This window comes from Gekko japonicus, unplaced genomic scaffold, assembly GCF_001447785.1.
Source record: "Gekko japonicus isolate JY-2015 unplaced genomic scaffold, Gekko_japonicus_V1.1 scaffold1138, whole genome shotgun sequence".
Taxonomy (NCBI): domain Eukaryota; kingdom Metazoa; phylum Chordata; class Lepidosauria; order Squamata; family Gekkonidae; genus Gekko; species Gekko japonicus.
Genome location: NW_015170923.1, coordinates 388,837 through 399,860, shown reverse-complemented (window position 1 = coordinate 399,860; position 11,024 = coordinate 388,837). Strand labels below are relative to the sequence as shown.

Below are 11,024 nucleotides of genomic sequence, written 5' to 3'. Positions count from 1 at the left end.
GTCCCTTGGACTGCAAGGAGATCAAATCAGTCCATCCTAAAAGAAATCCACCCTGACTGTTCCCTGGAAGGCCAGATAATGAAACTGAAGCTCAAAGACTTTGGCCACCCAATGAGAAGGGAGCACTCACTGGAGAAGAAGACCCTGATGCTGGGAAAGATTAAAAGTCAAAGAAGGCGGGGACGGCAAGGGATGAGATGGTTAGACAGTGTCATAGATGCAACGAACATGGAATTAAGCAAACTCCGGGGGGCGGTGGAAGACAGGAAGGCCTAGCATGATCTGGTCCATGGGGTCGCAAAGAGTTGAACTCGACTGTGTGCGACTGAACAACAACAATATATATATATAATGATATATTTATATATATATAAAGCTTCTAAACCTTTTTGGGGCAGGAACCGTGGAAGTCAGTCTTTATACTGCTATGGCGTGAGTGTAATCTAGCCACTGCCGATTCAAACCACACAAGCCTGAAAGAGCTCTCCAGGGGCCAGGTGGCTGGCTGGCGGGTGTGTGTGTGTGTCTGAACCAATCCATTTAAACTCCTGTGTGCTGAGCAGGGCAGCAGCCCAATGGGGAGGGGAGGGGAGGGGAGGGGGGGAGGAAGTAGAGCCCACCTGGGCCACGTGGGCAAGGCACACGAGAGCAAAGCCCACTGTGAGGAAGGTCAGGGGTGGAGCAATCTGCTGAGCAGCTATGAACAGGTCAATGAACCGTCAAACTGACCCACAGAACGACGGGCTCCCTGTTCACAGCCGGCCAACAGGATGTGAGCCACATGTCCTCCCTCCCTCTCTGCCTCACATCTTGGGCAACAGCACCACAGCCCTTTGATCCGACTCTCCCTGGCCACGGCCTCATGAACGGATGCCGTTTCCAGATGAAACTGTGCCTAGATTCTCTGAGGCAGCCCCTGGACACGGATCTCCAGCACTTAAGAGAACATCAGGCTCAGAGATTTCATGGTGACAACCGGTTGCTCACGGAGATGTGGCCGTTCATAGGGAAGGAGAGTGTCAAGTGGTTCCAGCAGCAGGAGGGTCTATCTGACAAGGGCACGGAAATTACACCCCCACCCCACCCCCCGGGGGCTGCTGGCCATAAAAATGCAGGAGGCCAAGTCTAATCAATCTTAACAATATTTCTTTGAAGCATTAAGAAATCAATAGGGCTGATTGCAAATTTACGTTACAAAGCTGAAGTGATCCATCTTGCTGAAAGAGTCTTAAAACACAGTGACTTATGCTTCAAGTGAATCTTGTTTTTCATTAATCTGTTTTTCATCCCTTAAGAAGCCATGGGGGAGGGGGCAGCAGGTAGGCAGAGGTGCCAGGGCTCCGAATTTACCGACGCACTGTCTCATCCTGACTCCTCACTTACTCATCGATTTTATTTTTCATTATACCAATACCACAAAATAAATCCGCTTCTCCGTTTTGTGGGCCCTCCCCCAGCCCTGCTTGTGCTCCAGCATCCACACAGCCCCTCCCTGTATTTCACCCTGACCTGAGTCAGACTGAGGTGACAAGAGAGGAGGTCCTAAAACTGATAGACAACTTAAAAACTGATAGATCACCTGGCCCAGATGGCATACATCCGAGAGTTCTGAAAGAACTCAAATGTGAACTTGTAGATCTCCTGACAAAGATATGTAATCTTTCCTTAAAATCAGCCTCCATTCCTGAGGACTGGAAGGTAGCTAATGTCACTCCCATCTTTAAAAAGGGTTCCAGAGGAGATCCGGGAAATTACAGGCCAGTCAGTCTGACGTCGATACCGGGTAAATTGGTGGAAACCATTATTAAGGAAAGAATTAGTAGGCATATACATGAACAAAACCTATTGAGGCAGACTCAGCACGGTTTCTGTAAGGGAAGATCTTGTCTCACAAACCTGTTAATGTTCTTTGAGGGGGTGAACAAACATGTGGACAAGGGGGATCCAGTAGATATTGTTTACCTTGACTTCCAGAAAGCTTTTGATAAAGTGCCTCATCAAAGGCTCCTAAGTAAGCTCAAAAATCATGGGATAGAAGGACAAGTCCTTTTATGGATCAAAAACTGGCTAATTAATGGAAAACAGAGAGTGAGTATAAATGGGCAGTTCTCTCAGTGGAGGGGGGGGTAAGCAGTGGGGTACCGCAGGGATCAGTACTTGGTCCACTGCTTTTTAACTTGTTCATTTCTTCTTAGCAGTGGTGCCCTGGTAAGTGAAAACAAAAGAAAAAATTCCTAAGTTATGGCTTATGTGTAAAAAAAAATACATTTTGAAAACCATGGCCAACTTATGGTCCTTCTGAATTATTTAGAAACATGTTTCTAATAATACCTAGCCTCCATCAAGTACTTTACACATGATTATTGTTTAAATTTTATTGATAAAATATTCCTTGATGTTTGACCCAAAGACAGGAATCAACTGTATTATTTGTTCCATTCCATGTATTGCAGTAGAGTGCTGGCTTTTTGCTGTGAATAAATTTGTTGTTGTCCCAGTCCATATTTTTATATGGATTGTATCAACCTCTGCCTACTAAACATATGCTTTTTAAAAATGAGGTTCCAGTGGAGTAGGGCAAGAAGTTGCAGTGACAAGGACTCTGTAGGATAAACTGGCTCATTCAGATTTCATGTAAAACCATAATTAGGATGACTGTCTGAACCTGGCCACTCACTGTTGTTGTGTTGGTTTGTCAGGGAATATAAAACCAAAATCTGAAACCATGTTTGAAGTTGGTTTATCTGAAGAAGCGTGCGTGCACAGGGAAGCCTATACCCAGAAGTAAACTTTGTTGGTCTTAAAGGTGCCACTGGATTCATACTTTGTTTTGTTAACCACAGTTAGTCTTAAATACGGTTCTGCATTCTGTACAAACATGGACATCGTAGCTTACTCCTGGCTAGGGACATATGAACACCTGCCAGTTTGGCTCATGCTCTGTTCACTGATCACAAGCAGGGACGATTTTTCGAGGACTGGTTCAGTAAGTCATCAATCTGTTTGCCGGTATTCAACATGTTGCTTCACTGTATTTATTCCTAGCCATGCATTGCGACTGAGGGGTGACATGATTGAGGTTTATAAGATTATGCATGGGAAAGAGCAGGTAGAGAAAGAGGTACTTTTCTCCCTTTCTCACAATACAAGAACTCGTGGGCACTCCATGAAATTGCTGAGCGGTCGGGTTAGAACGGATAAGAGGAAGTACTTCTTCACCCAAAGAGTGATTAACACTTGGAATTCACTGCCACAGGAAGTGGTGGCGGCTACAAGCATGGATGGCTTCAAAAGGGAATTAGATAGGCATATGGAGCAGAGGTCCATCAGTGGCTATTAGCCACAAGGTATAGATAGGGGCTCTGGGGCAAGTGATGCTCTGTCTTCTTGGTGCTTGGGGGGGGGTCAACAGTGGGAGGGCTTCTAATGTCCTGGCCCCACTGCTGGACCTCCTGATGGCCCCTGGTATTTCTGGCCACAGTGTGATACAGAATGTTGGACGGGATGGGCCTTTGGCCCGATCCAACATTGGCATCTCTTATGTTCTTATGTTCTTACCCGGGTCCTCTCTGCCCTCACTCGGATGCGTCAAAAAACACCCCCCCCCATGTTAAGGGACACAGGCCTAGCCTCAAGTGACAGAGCAGCTCTCTAGAGGGACAGGGCCAGTTGCTGGGATCGAACTCCGGCCCAGAGCCAGGACAAGGGCACGGAGCAAGAGTTGGGCACGAGACAGAGGCCTCGGATGCGTCAAAAAACACCCCCCCCCATGTTAAGGGACACAGGCCTAGCCTCAAGTGACAGAGCAGCTCTCTAGAGGGACAGGGCCAGTTGCTGGGATCGAACTCCGGCCCAGAGCCAGGACAAGGGCACGGAGCAAGAGTTGGGCACGAGACGGAGGAGGTGCTGACGGCACGCCTCCCTCAGCCACGAGGCTCACGGGGCCAATATGCCACCTCGCTGGATCCACAGAGCTCTGGCAGTCACAGGGGTGGGGGAACATGGCACAAATGCTACCCAGAAGACAGCCTGGAACCCCCAGACAGCAACTCTGCCTCCCATCGCTTGCAAACCGCCGGCTGGTGGATTTTAGCACAGACACTTGAGTTGTGAAGGTGACTCCAGAAGAGGGGGAAATCACGGGGGAGGCTGCCCCGGACGGGCCCGAATTCGGCTGAGGGGTTCGGGGGATACGGAATACTTGCCTCCAGACTCCAGGAAGAGGGAGGAAGGGTCCAAGAGAAGTATCCCGGTGGACCTGGGCTCCTGCCCTGCCGACAAGCCTGAGGAGCCCTGGCTGCAAAAGGTGGGTGCAGCAGAGGCTGTGGCCGCCATTCCCCCCACCCCCACCCCCGAGGAAGAAGGATGGGAGCGTCCCAGCTGGAGAATTGGTCGGGGGGGGAGGCGCAGGAGCGGGGCCAGAGGAGTTTAAGGGCGGGAGAGCCCTCCTCTGCCTCTACGGAGGGTGAGTGACGGGCCAGAGAGATAGAGAACCGTGGAGATAAACTCTCACGCGAGGAACATGGGTGGAGAAACCCCCTCCATAGCTTCAGTCTCTCTTGGGAAAATCCGACGTCCTGGAGCCTGCCCCTCTACTGACCCAACCCCGGGGACTCCCCAGTTGTGACACCTGCCCATTATCTTCCTGTGCGTCAGTCAATGGGAGCAGCTACACACGGGGAAAGCGGTTTTTACAGGGCAACTGATCCACCCCATAAGGAGACATGCCAGCGGTTTAACGCAACCAGAGGGAGTGAAGTCTCCCCCCTGCCCCCAAGCACCACCGACACCTACCTTCCATGTGACTTGGATGCTCTGGGAAGTCATGGGCTGCAAGGTGACATCCATCGGGGGCCCATCGGGAGCTGCAAAAGGAGAGGGCGGGTGACTAGCTGCCTCCAAGAGGCTTCTCTCCCCAGGAATGCAAAGGCGGGAGAGGACAGACCTCTGGCTGAAGCCTCCCTCTTGGTGGCTCCTGCGCCCCTGCCCAGAAGCTACTGGGACATGAGTCAAGGGAACCTGGGGGGGGACTCAGAGCTCTGCAAGAGGGCAGGGTCAAGAGCAGCCCTTCGTCATTCCTGTTCCACCCCGAGCCAGACGTTCCAAGGAGGAAGGACCTTGTGACCCACCCCGCCTCCCACGGAACTGGCCAGGCCCTGAGCTGGCCTGGCCTGGGGACAAGGCGAGGCAAAGGGCTGAGAAGCCGGAAAGGTAATGAGAAGCCGCCCAGCTTGCCTAACCCTAACCTTCACCCCGCTCCAAAAAGCTCTTTGCTGGAGAATGATGGGAAGCCTACAGCACCCAGGGCAGGACGGAGCTAGCCGGGCCACACACAGGGAACAGGGCCAGAAGTCCAGCTGCGCTACAGGAGGACAGAGCCTGGACAGCGCTCCCTTCCTGAACGTTCCTGCAGCACGATCTACACTCCGTGTGCGCACTTCTCTGCTGTCCTCCCAAAACTCTCAGCTGGCAGACTTCAAAGGGCGAGTGCTGCCCTCGCAGGCGGTGCGTGCTGGACCAGGGCAGCCCGAGAACGATCTGATCCGGTCTTGGACACAGTCGCCAGGGGCCCTCCTACGGCTGCCGTAGGCTCTGAGGCTGCCCCTGTATAATCCTCCCCCCCCACTCACAAGGGAGGCGTGTCTGGTCCCGCCTTTTACTGGCCAGGCAGAGTCTGACCTTTTGGGCCAGGCCCCTGGGAGTCCGTTACAAGTCCCACTGGCTTTTAGCTTGCAGAGAACTGTGCTACCGTTTTAAATGTTGCTTGCTATGTTTCAACCCTAGGTCACTGCTGCTATTTTTTAATGCCGTTTTTTAATTCCATCCACTTTGTTGTACTCGGAATCTTTGCTGTTAGATTCAAATGTTATCATATTTTGTAATCCGTTTATGAACTGACCAAAAAGTCTGTTATCATACTTGTAATTTGCCTTCAGTCCCAGTGAGAAAGCTGAATATACATGAAAAAAATATAACGGCAACAACAAGAAGAAATATTGAAAATATTGTTTTTAACTTTTACATGTGAACTCGTTTGGATGTCCAGAACATCATTTCCCAGCATTCCTGAGGAGGCAGAGGAAGCATGTAGAAGAAGCCCGCCCCCGAGCCCATCACTCCTCCTTGGTCACCTCTGAGCAAGGCTCTGCCTGCTCGCCAGGAGGCCCGTGGCGGCCCAGCTGCCTGCCAGCCCGGAATGCCTGACATCCACCCTGTGGCACCCCCCCCACCCCCCGTGGCTGTCCCTGGAGGCCCAGCTTCAGGGGGGGGGGCCCTGCCATCTGAGGCGACACAGGTGGCAATCCACGGAAGAGCCTTCTTGGTTGTTGCTCTAAAACTCTGGGACTCCCTCTCCATCACGAAGGTCTCCTTCTATTGCTGTGCTCTGCTAACAGGTGAAGACTGCTCTGTTCTGTTTGGCATACCAACAACAACTGTTACTGGCCTCTACCTGGATTTTTGGTACTATGCCTGCTTATATATATTTTTATGGAGTGATTGCCCATATACTTTATTTTAAATGTTTTTAATGTTGAACTGTTCTAATGCTTGATGTTCACCACCTTGGGGACCTTATTCGGTAGGTGGGAAGGTAACACAGAAATGTTTCCAATCAGTCAACCAATGAATAACGCAGGCTCCCCCCCCCCGCCCCGGCGGGGGGGGAGGGCCTCTGGGGGGGGGAGAGGGGCCCACCTGCTTCCTCACTGCTGACAGTGAGCTCTTTGCTGGGCTCGCTGCGGCCAATCTTGTTGAAGGAATACATGCGGATGCTGTAAACGGAGGCCGGGTGGAGGTCGACGATGTTGGCCTGGTTGATGGTGGGGGAGATGTTGCGTGTGGACTGCTTGAAGTCCCAAGAATCTGCAAGGAGGAGAAAGCAGGGGGGTCTGTGCCACTCGTCCTCCACTCACACAGGGGTGAGATGCCAGCTGATGCCACGGAAGTGCACAAGGAGTGGCTCTGGATAAGGAGTCCTGCTCCCTGAGAATAGGCAGAGGCTGAAAGAGGCAGCTGAAGGACTTCCAGCAGATCAGCCGGAACCAGATAAGCCAAACAGCGGTCTGGACAGAGACGGCTCCGGAGGGTTCCGGGCGCCCTGCACTGCAGTCCTTTTGCAGAGGCCTGTTCAGGTGAGCCAGTGTCCCACCCTCCTCCCTACCACACCCTCACCCAGTGAGCTCTGGAGCCAGATGCGGGAGCACAGCTCTAGGAGCCCGTGGCAGCCAAGAGAAGAGCCTGCTTCTGCCACAAGGTGCTCTGCTGTTGTATCCCAAGGAGCTCAGGGTGGCATGCGTGGCTCTCCCCTTCCAGCCAGCCCACTCAACAACCCTGTGAGGTAGGCCGTTAAAGCACACCAGGGACCCCAAAACAGTCAGTCTCTCTCTCAGCCTCACATCCTTCGCAGAGTTGTTGAGGGGATAAAATGGAGGGGGGGGAGCCACGGAGGGGAGCCACCACCACCCCGATCTCCCTGTTGGAAGGGCTGAGAAAGGGGGGGGGCAGAGAGCAAGAGAGAGAGAGAGAGAGAGAGAGAGAGAGAGATGAGAGAGAGAGAGAGAGAGAGAGAGAGAGAGAGAGAGAGAGAGAGAGAGAGAGAGAGAGAGAGAAGGCTGCCGCCAGCTGGAGAATCCGCCTTTTCTTGGCACAGGCCAGAAGCAGCAAGGTGGCTGAAGGGGATGAGGAGTCTTCCCAGGGCTTGGGAACAGGGCAGAGGACAAGCAGCAGGGCACAGAGAAGCTGGGGGGGGGCAGGCAGGGAGCAGGACACGGCCGGGGGGGGGGTGCATGCCCCCCCCCCAGGGCCAGTCGGGGCCTTCTATGCTCTGAGCGTTGTTTATGGTTTTATTAGCAGTTGCAAAATTATAAACATCCCAAAGATTACGTGGCTTTTACGACATACACGAAACATTAACAAGAAGTCTGAATCTGGTAAGAAAGAACAGTAACACCAAAAATGATTCTCAGTGAAGAACACAGAACCTGCCCAGCCTCTGGTGGCACACGCCGTGGCCAGCCAAGGTGTGTCTGGAAAGATGCAACCAAGACACACACGCACACGCATCAGTCAAGCATCAGGCCTCTGGTGGGCCTCTCCTGCATGGACGTGTTCCATTCTCCTCTGAAGCAATCCAAGCCGTGTATTTTGTAAATAAATAACTCACTGTGTGAAGAAGTACTTCCTTTCCCCTCCCCAGAAACCCTAACCCAGAAACTAGTGCCATCAATTGCACTGCCTGCCCCCAAGACTTCTAGTATTGTGCGAGAGGGAGAAAAAGACGTCTCTTTCCACTTTCTCCATTCCATGAATAATAATTGTATAAACCTCTATTGTGTCTCCCTTTAGTCAGCTTTGCTCTGGACTAAAAAGCCCCCAGTCCTTTAGCGCTTCCTCTTTGGGAAGGTTCCGCAGTGATGGCCACAAGCTAAAGATGTACCCTGGTGGATCAGACCAGTGAAGGTCCATCTAGTTCAGCATCCTGCCTCACACCGTGGCCAACCAAATGATAGAGAACCACAGAGCTGGAAGGGACCTCCAGGGTCATCTAGTCCAACCCCCTGCACAATGCAGGACATTCGCAAATACCCCCTCACACACCCCCAGTGACCCCTGCTCCATGCCCAGAAGATGGCAAAAAGCCTCCAGGGTCTCCAGCCAAACTGGCCTGGAGAAAAATTGCTTCCTGACCCTAAAGTGGCCATCAGCATTTCCCTGAGTGTGTCAGAAAGGGCCACAGGAACGAAGTCCTGGTGCAACAATTCCTGCCCTCCTTCTCATGGTCTGCCTAAGTAGGGCCAATAAACAGGAAATAGAAGCCTTCCCCTGATGTTGCCTACTGGCTCTGGGCTTCAGTAGTGGCTAGTAGCCACAGATAGACCTCTCCTCCATAAAGCTATCTGATCCCTTTCTAAAGCTGTCTGTGCCCGTGGCCATAACTACATCCTCTGGCAGCAAATTCCACATTTTAATCACTAGCTGTGTAAAGAAGTATTTCCTTTTGTCCACCCTGAGCCTACTGCCCATCAGCTTCATTGGATGCCCTCAAGTTCCAGTATTTGGGGAGAGGGATAAAAATGTCTCTTTGTCAACTCTCTTCACCACCTGCCTAATTTTATAAGCCTCTGTCTTGTCCTCCAGTAGTCCTCTCTTTTCCGAACTGAAGAGTCCCAGCAGACTCTTCAGCCTCTCCTCCTGGGAAGGAGCTCCAACCTTCCTCTGTACTTTCCCCAGCTCTGCAGTGCCTTTTTCGAGATACGGTGACCACAATGGCACACAGTAGAAAGGAGCAAGTGTCCAGTGGACCCAACATCAGCACCGATTTAATCTAATGTCCAGCAGCCTGGTGGGAGCCCAGTCGGTAGTGGTGGCTGACCACCGGGATGCTGAGAGCCCACCTCTGAGTACTTATTGAAGTGAGCCGTGACCCACCAAGGCTCCTCCCCTGCCACAAATTTTGTTGGTCTTTCAGGTGCTCCTGGACTCTGGCTCTTTTCTGCTGCTGCAGACAGACTCACATGGCTATTCATCTAGAACTGTACGCAGTATTCCAAATGAAGCCGCACCATAGATCTATACAGGGGCTTATAATATCGGCTGTTTTATTCTCAATCCCTCTCCTAATAATTCCCCAAATGGAGTTTGCCTCTTTCACCACTGCAGTACACTGGGTTGACACTTTCATTGAGCTATCTATTATGACCCCAAGATCTTTTTCCTCTCAGTTGCAGCAAGTTTGGACCCCGTTAGCCTATACTTGAAGCTGGGATTTTGTGTCGTACAGTGCATCCCCCTGCCTTTACCAACACTGGATTTCGTCTGCCACACAGATGGCTTTAAGAGGGAATGAGATGGATTTGTGGAGGAGGAGGAGGTGGAGGCCCATCAGTGGCTACTAGCCATGGTGAGTAAGAGAAGCCCCCGTATATAGAGAGAGCAGACCTCTGGATCCCCGCTCAAGGGAGGAGCCTTGGCCTCTGAGCCCTGTTTGCTGGCTCTCCAGGAAGAGCTCTTTCAAGCCACTGGGTGAGACAGGGCACTGGACAAGATTGGTCGCATGGGTCTGATCCAGCAGGGCTCTTCTTATGGTTTCCCTTTCAGTACCTTCTTCCAGCTCTATTCTGATTTAAGGCAACAAGAACTGTACCCCGTTCCAAGACTGGCCACACCAGGAACCTGGAAAACCCGTTCCTCCTTACTGCTGTACACGGAGCTGATATTGCCATTGGGTGATTCATGAACCCCCCACCCCCATCAGTTCACCACCAACAGGGAATACGTGGTGTGGCATCACTTCACAACGGCTTGCACTGAATCTCCTGTGTCACATCGTTGCCCACACTTGCCCACCCAAACTGGAGAGATCCTCTTAAGAGTTCTTCAGAATTCACTCCACTGTTTGACCCCCCTGAAGCACCTGGTGTTGTCGGAAAACGTAGCCACTACCCTGCTCCAGGCCCATGCAGATCTCTGCGGAGCCCCGCCAGGAGCTCGGGGCACCGCCTCCCACCCCCACCCCCGGCTCCCCCTTTTGGCTCGGCCAGGTTTGAGGCCAGGAGCCTCACAAAGACCAGCAGGGCCCTTGAGTGTCAAAGCTCCCTTCGCCAGAGGCTCCCCCGCGCCAGACCCGCGCATACGGCTGCGCCCATCTGAGACCTTAGCCGGGCAGAAGCTCATCCAAACAGAACTCCAAAAACAAAACCCGTGACTGGCGACACAACCTGTTTTCTGGGTGCCGGGGGGGGGGGGAGACCAATGTTGCCTTTGGCCATGAGGCAGAGGCTGCTGGAGCATCCTGCAGATTTAGGTACCACCAGTGTGCAGAGGCCTGGTAGGAAGGCAATAACGGGAGTGATGACAGCTGCCACTGATCATACAACAACCAGGGGTTAATCAAGTTTCTCCCTATTGACCCCAGATGGAAGACGGACGCGCCTGGGGAAATGGGGTGGTGCCTCTAGGAACAGCCCTGGAAACTCAGAGAACAGGCCATGACCCAGCGCTGTGCGTGCCAAAAGTCTCAGGTT

General features: G+C 52.3%; 1 protein-coding gene across 1 annotated transcript in view; it reads right to left on the bottom strand.

The window, feature by feature from the left end:
* Positions 1 to 11,024, bottom strand: part of DSCAML1 (Down syndrome cell adhesion molecule like 1) — a 290,951-nt gene that overhangs the window by 81,984 nt on the left and 197,943 nt on the right. Inside the window, exons 15-16 of the mRNA XM_015418776.1 lie at positions 6,697 to 6,864; positions 4,795 to 4,865 (exon numbers count right to left, since the gene is read on the bottom strand). Coding sequence (XP_015274262.1) covers positions 4,795 to 4,865; positions 6,697 to 6,864 — 239 coding nt within the window. The remainder of the gene's footprint in view (positions 1 to 4,794; positions 4,866 to 6,696; positions 6,865 to 11,024) is intronic.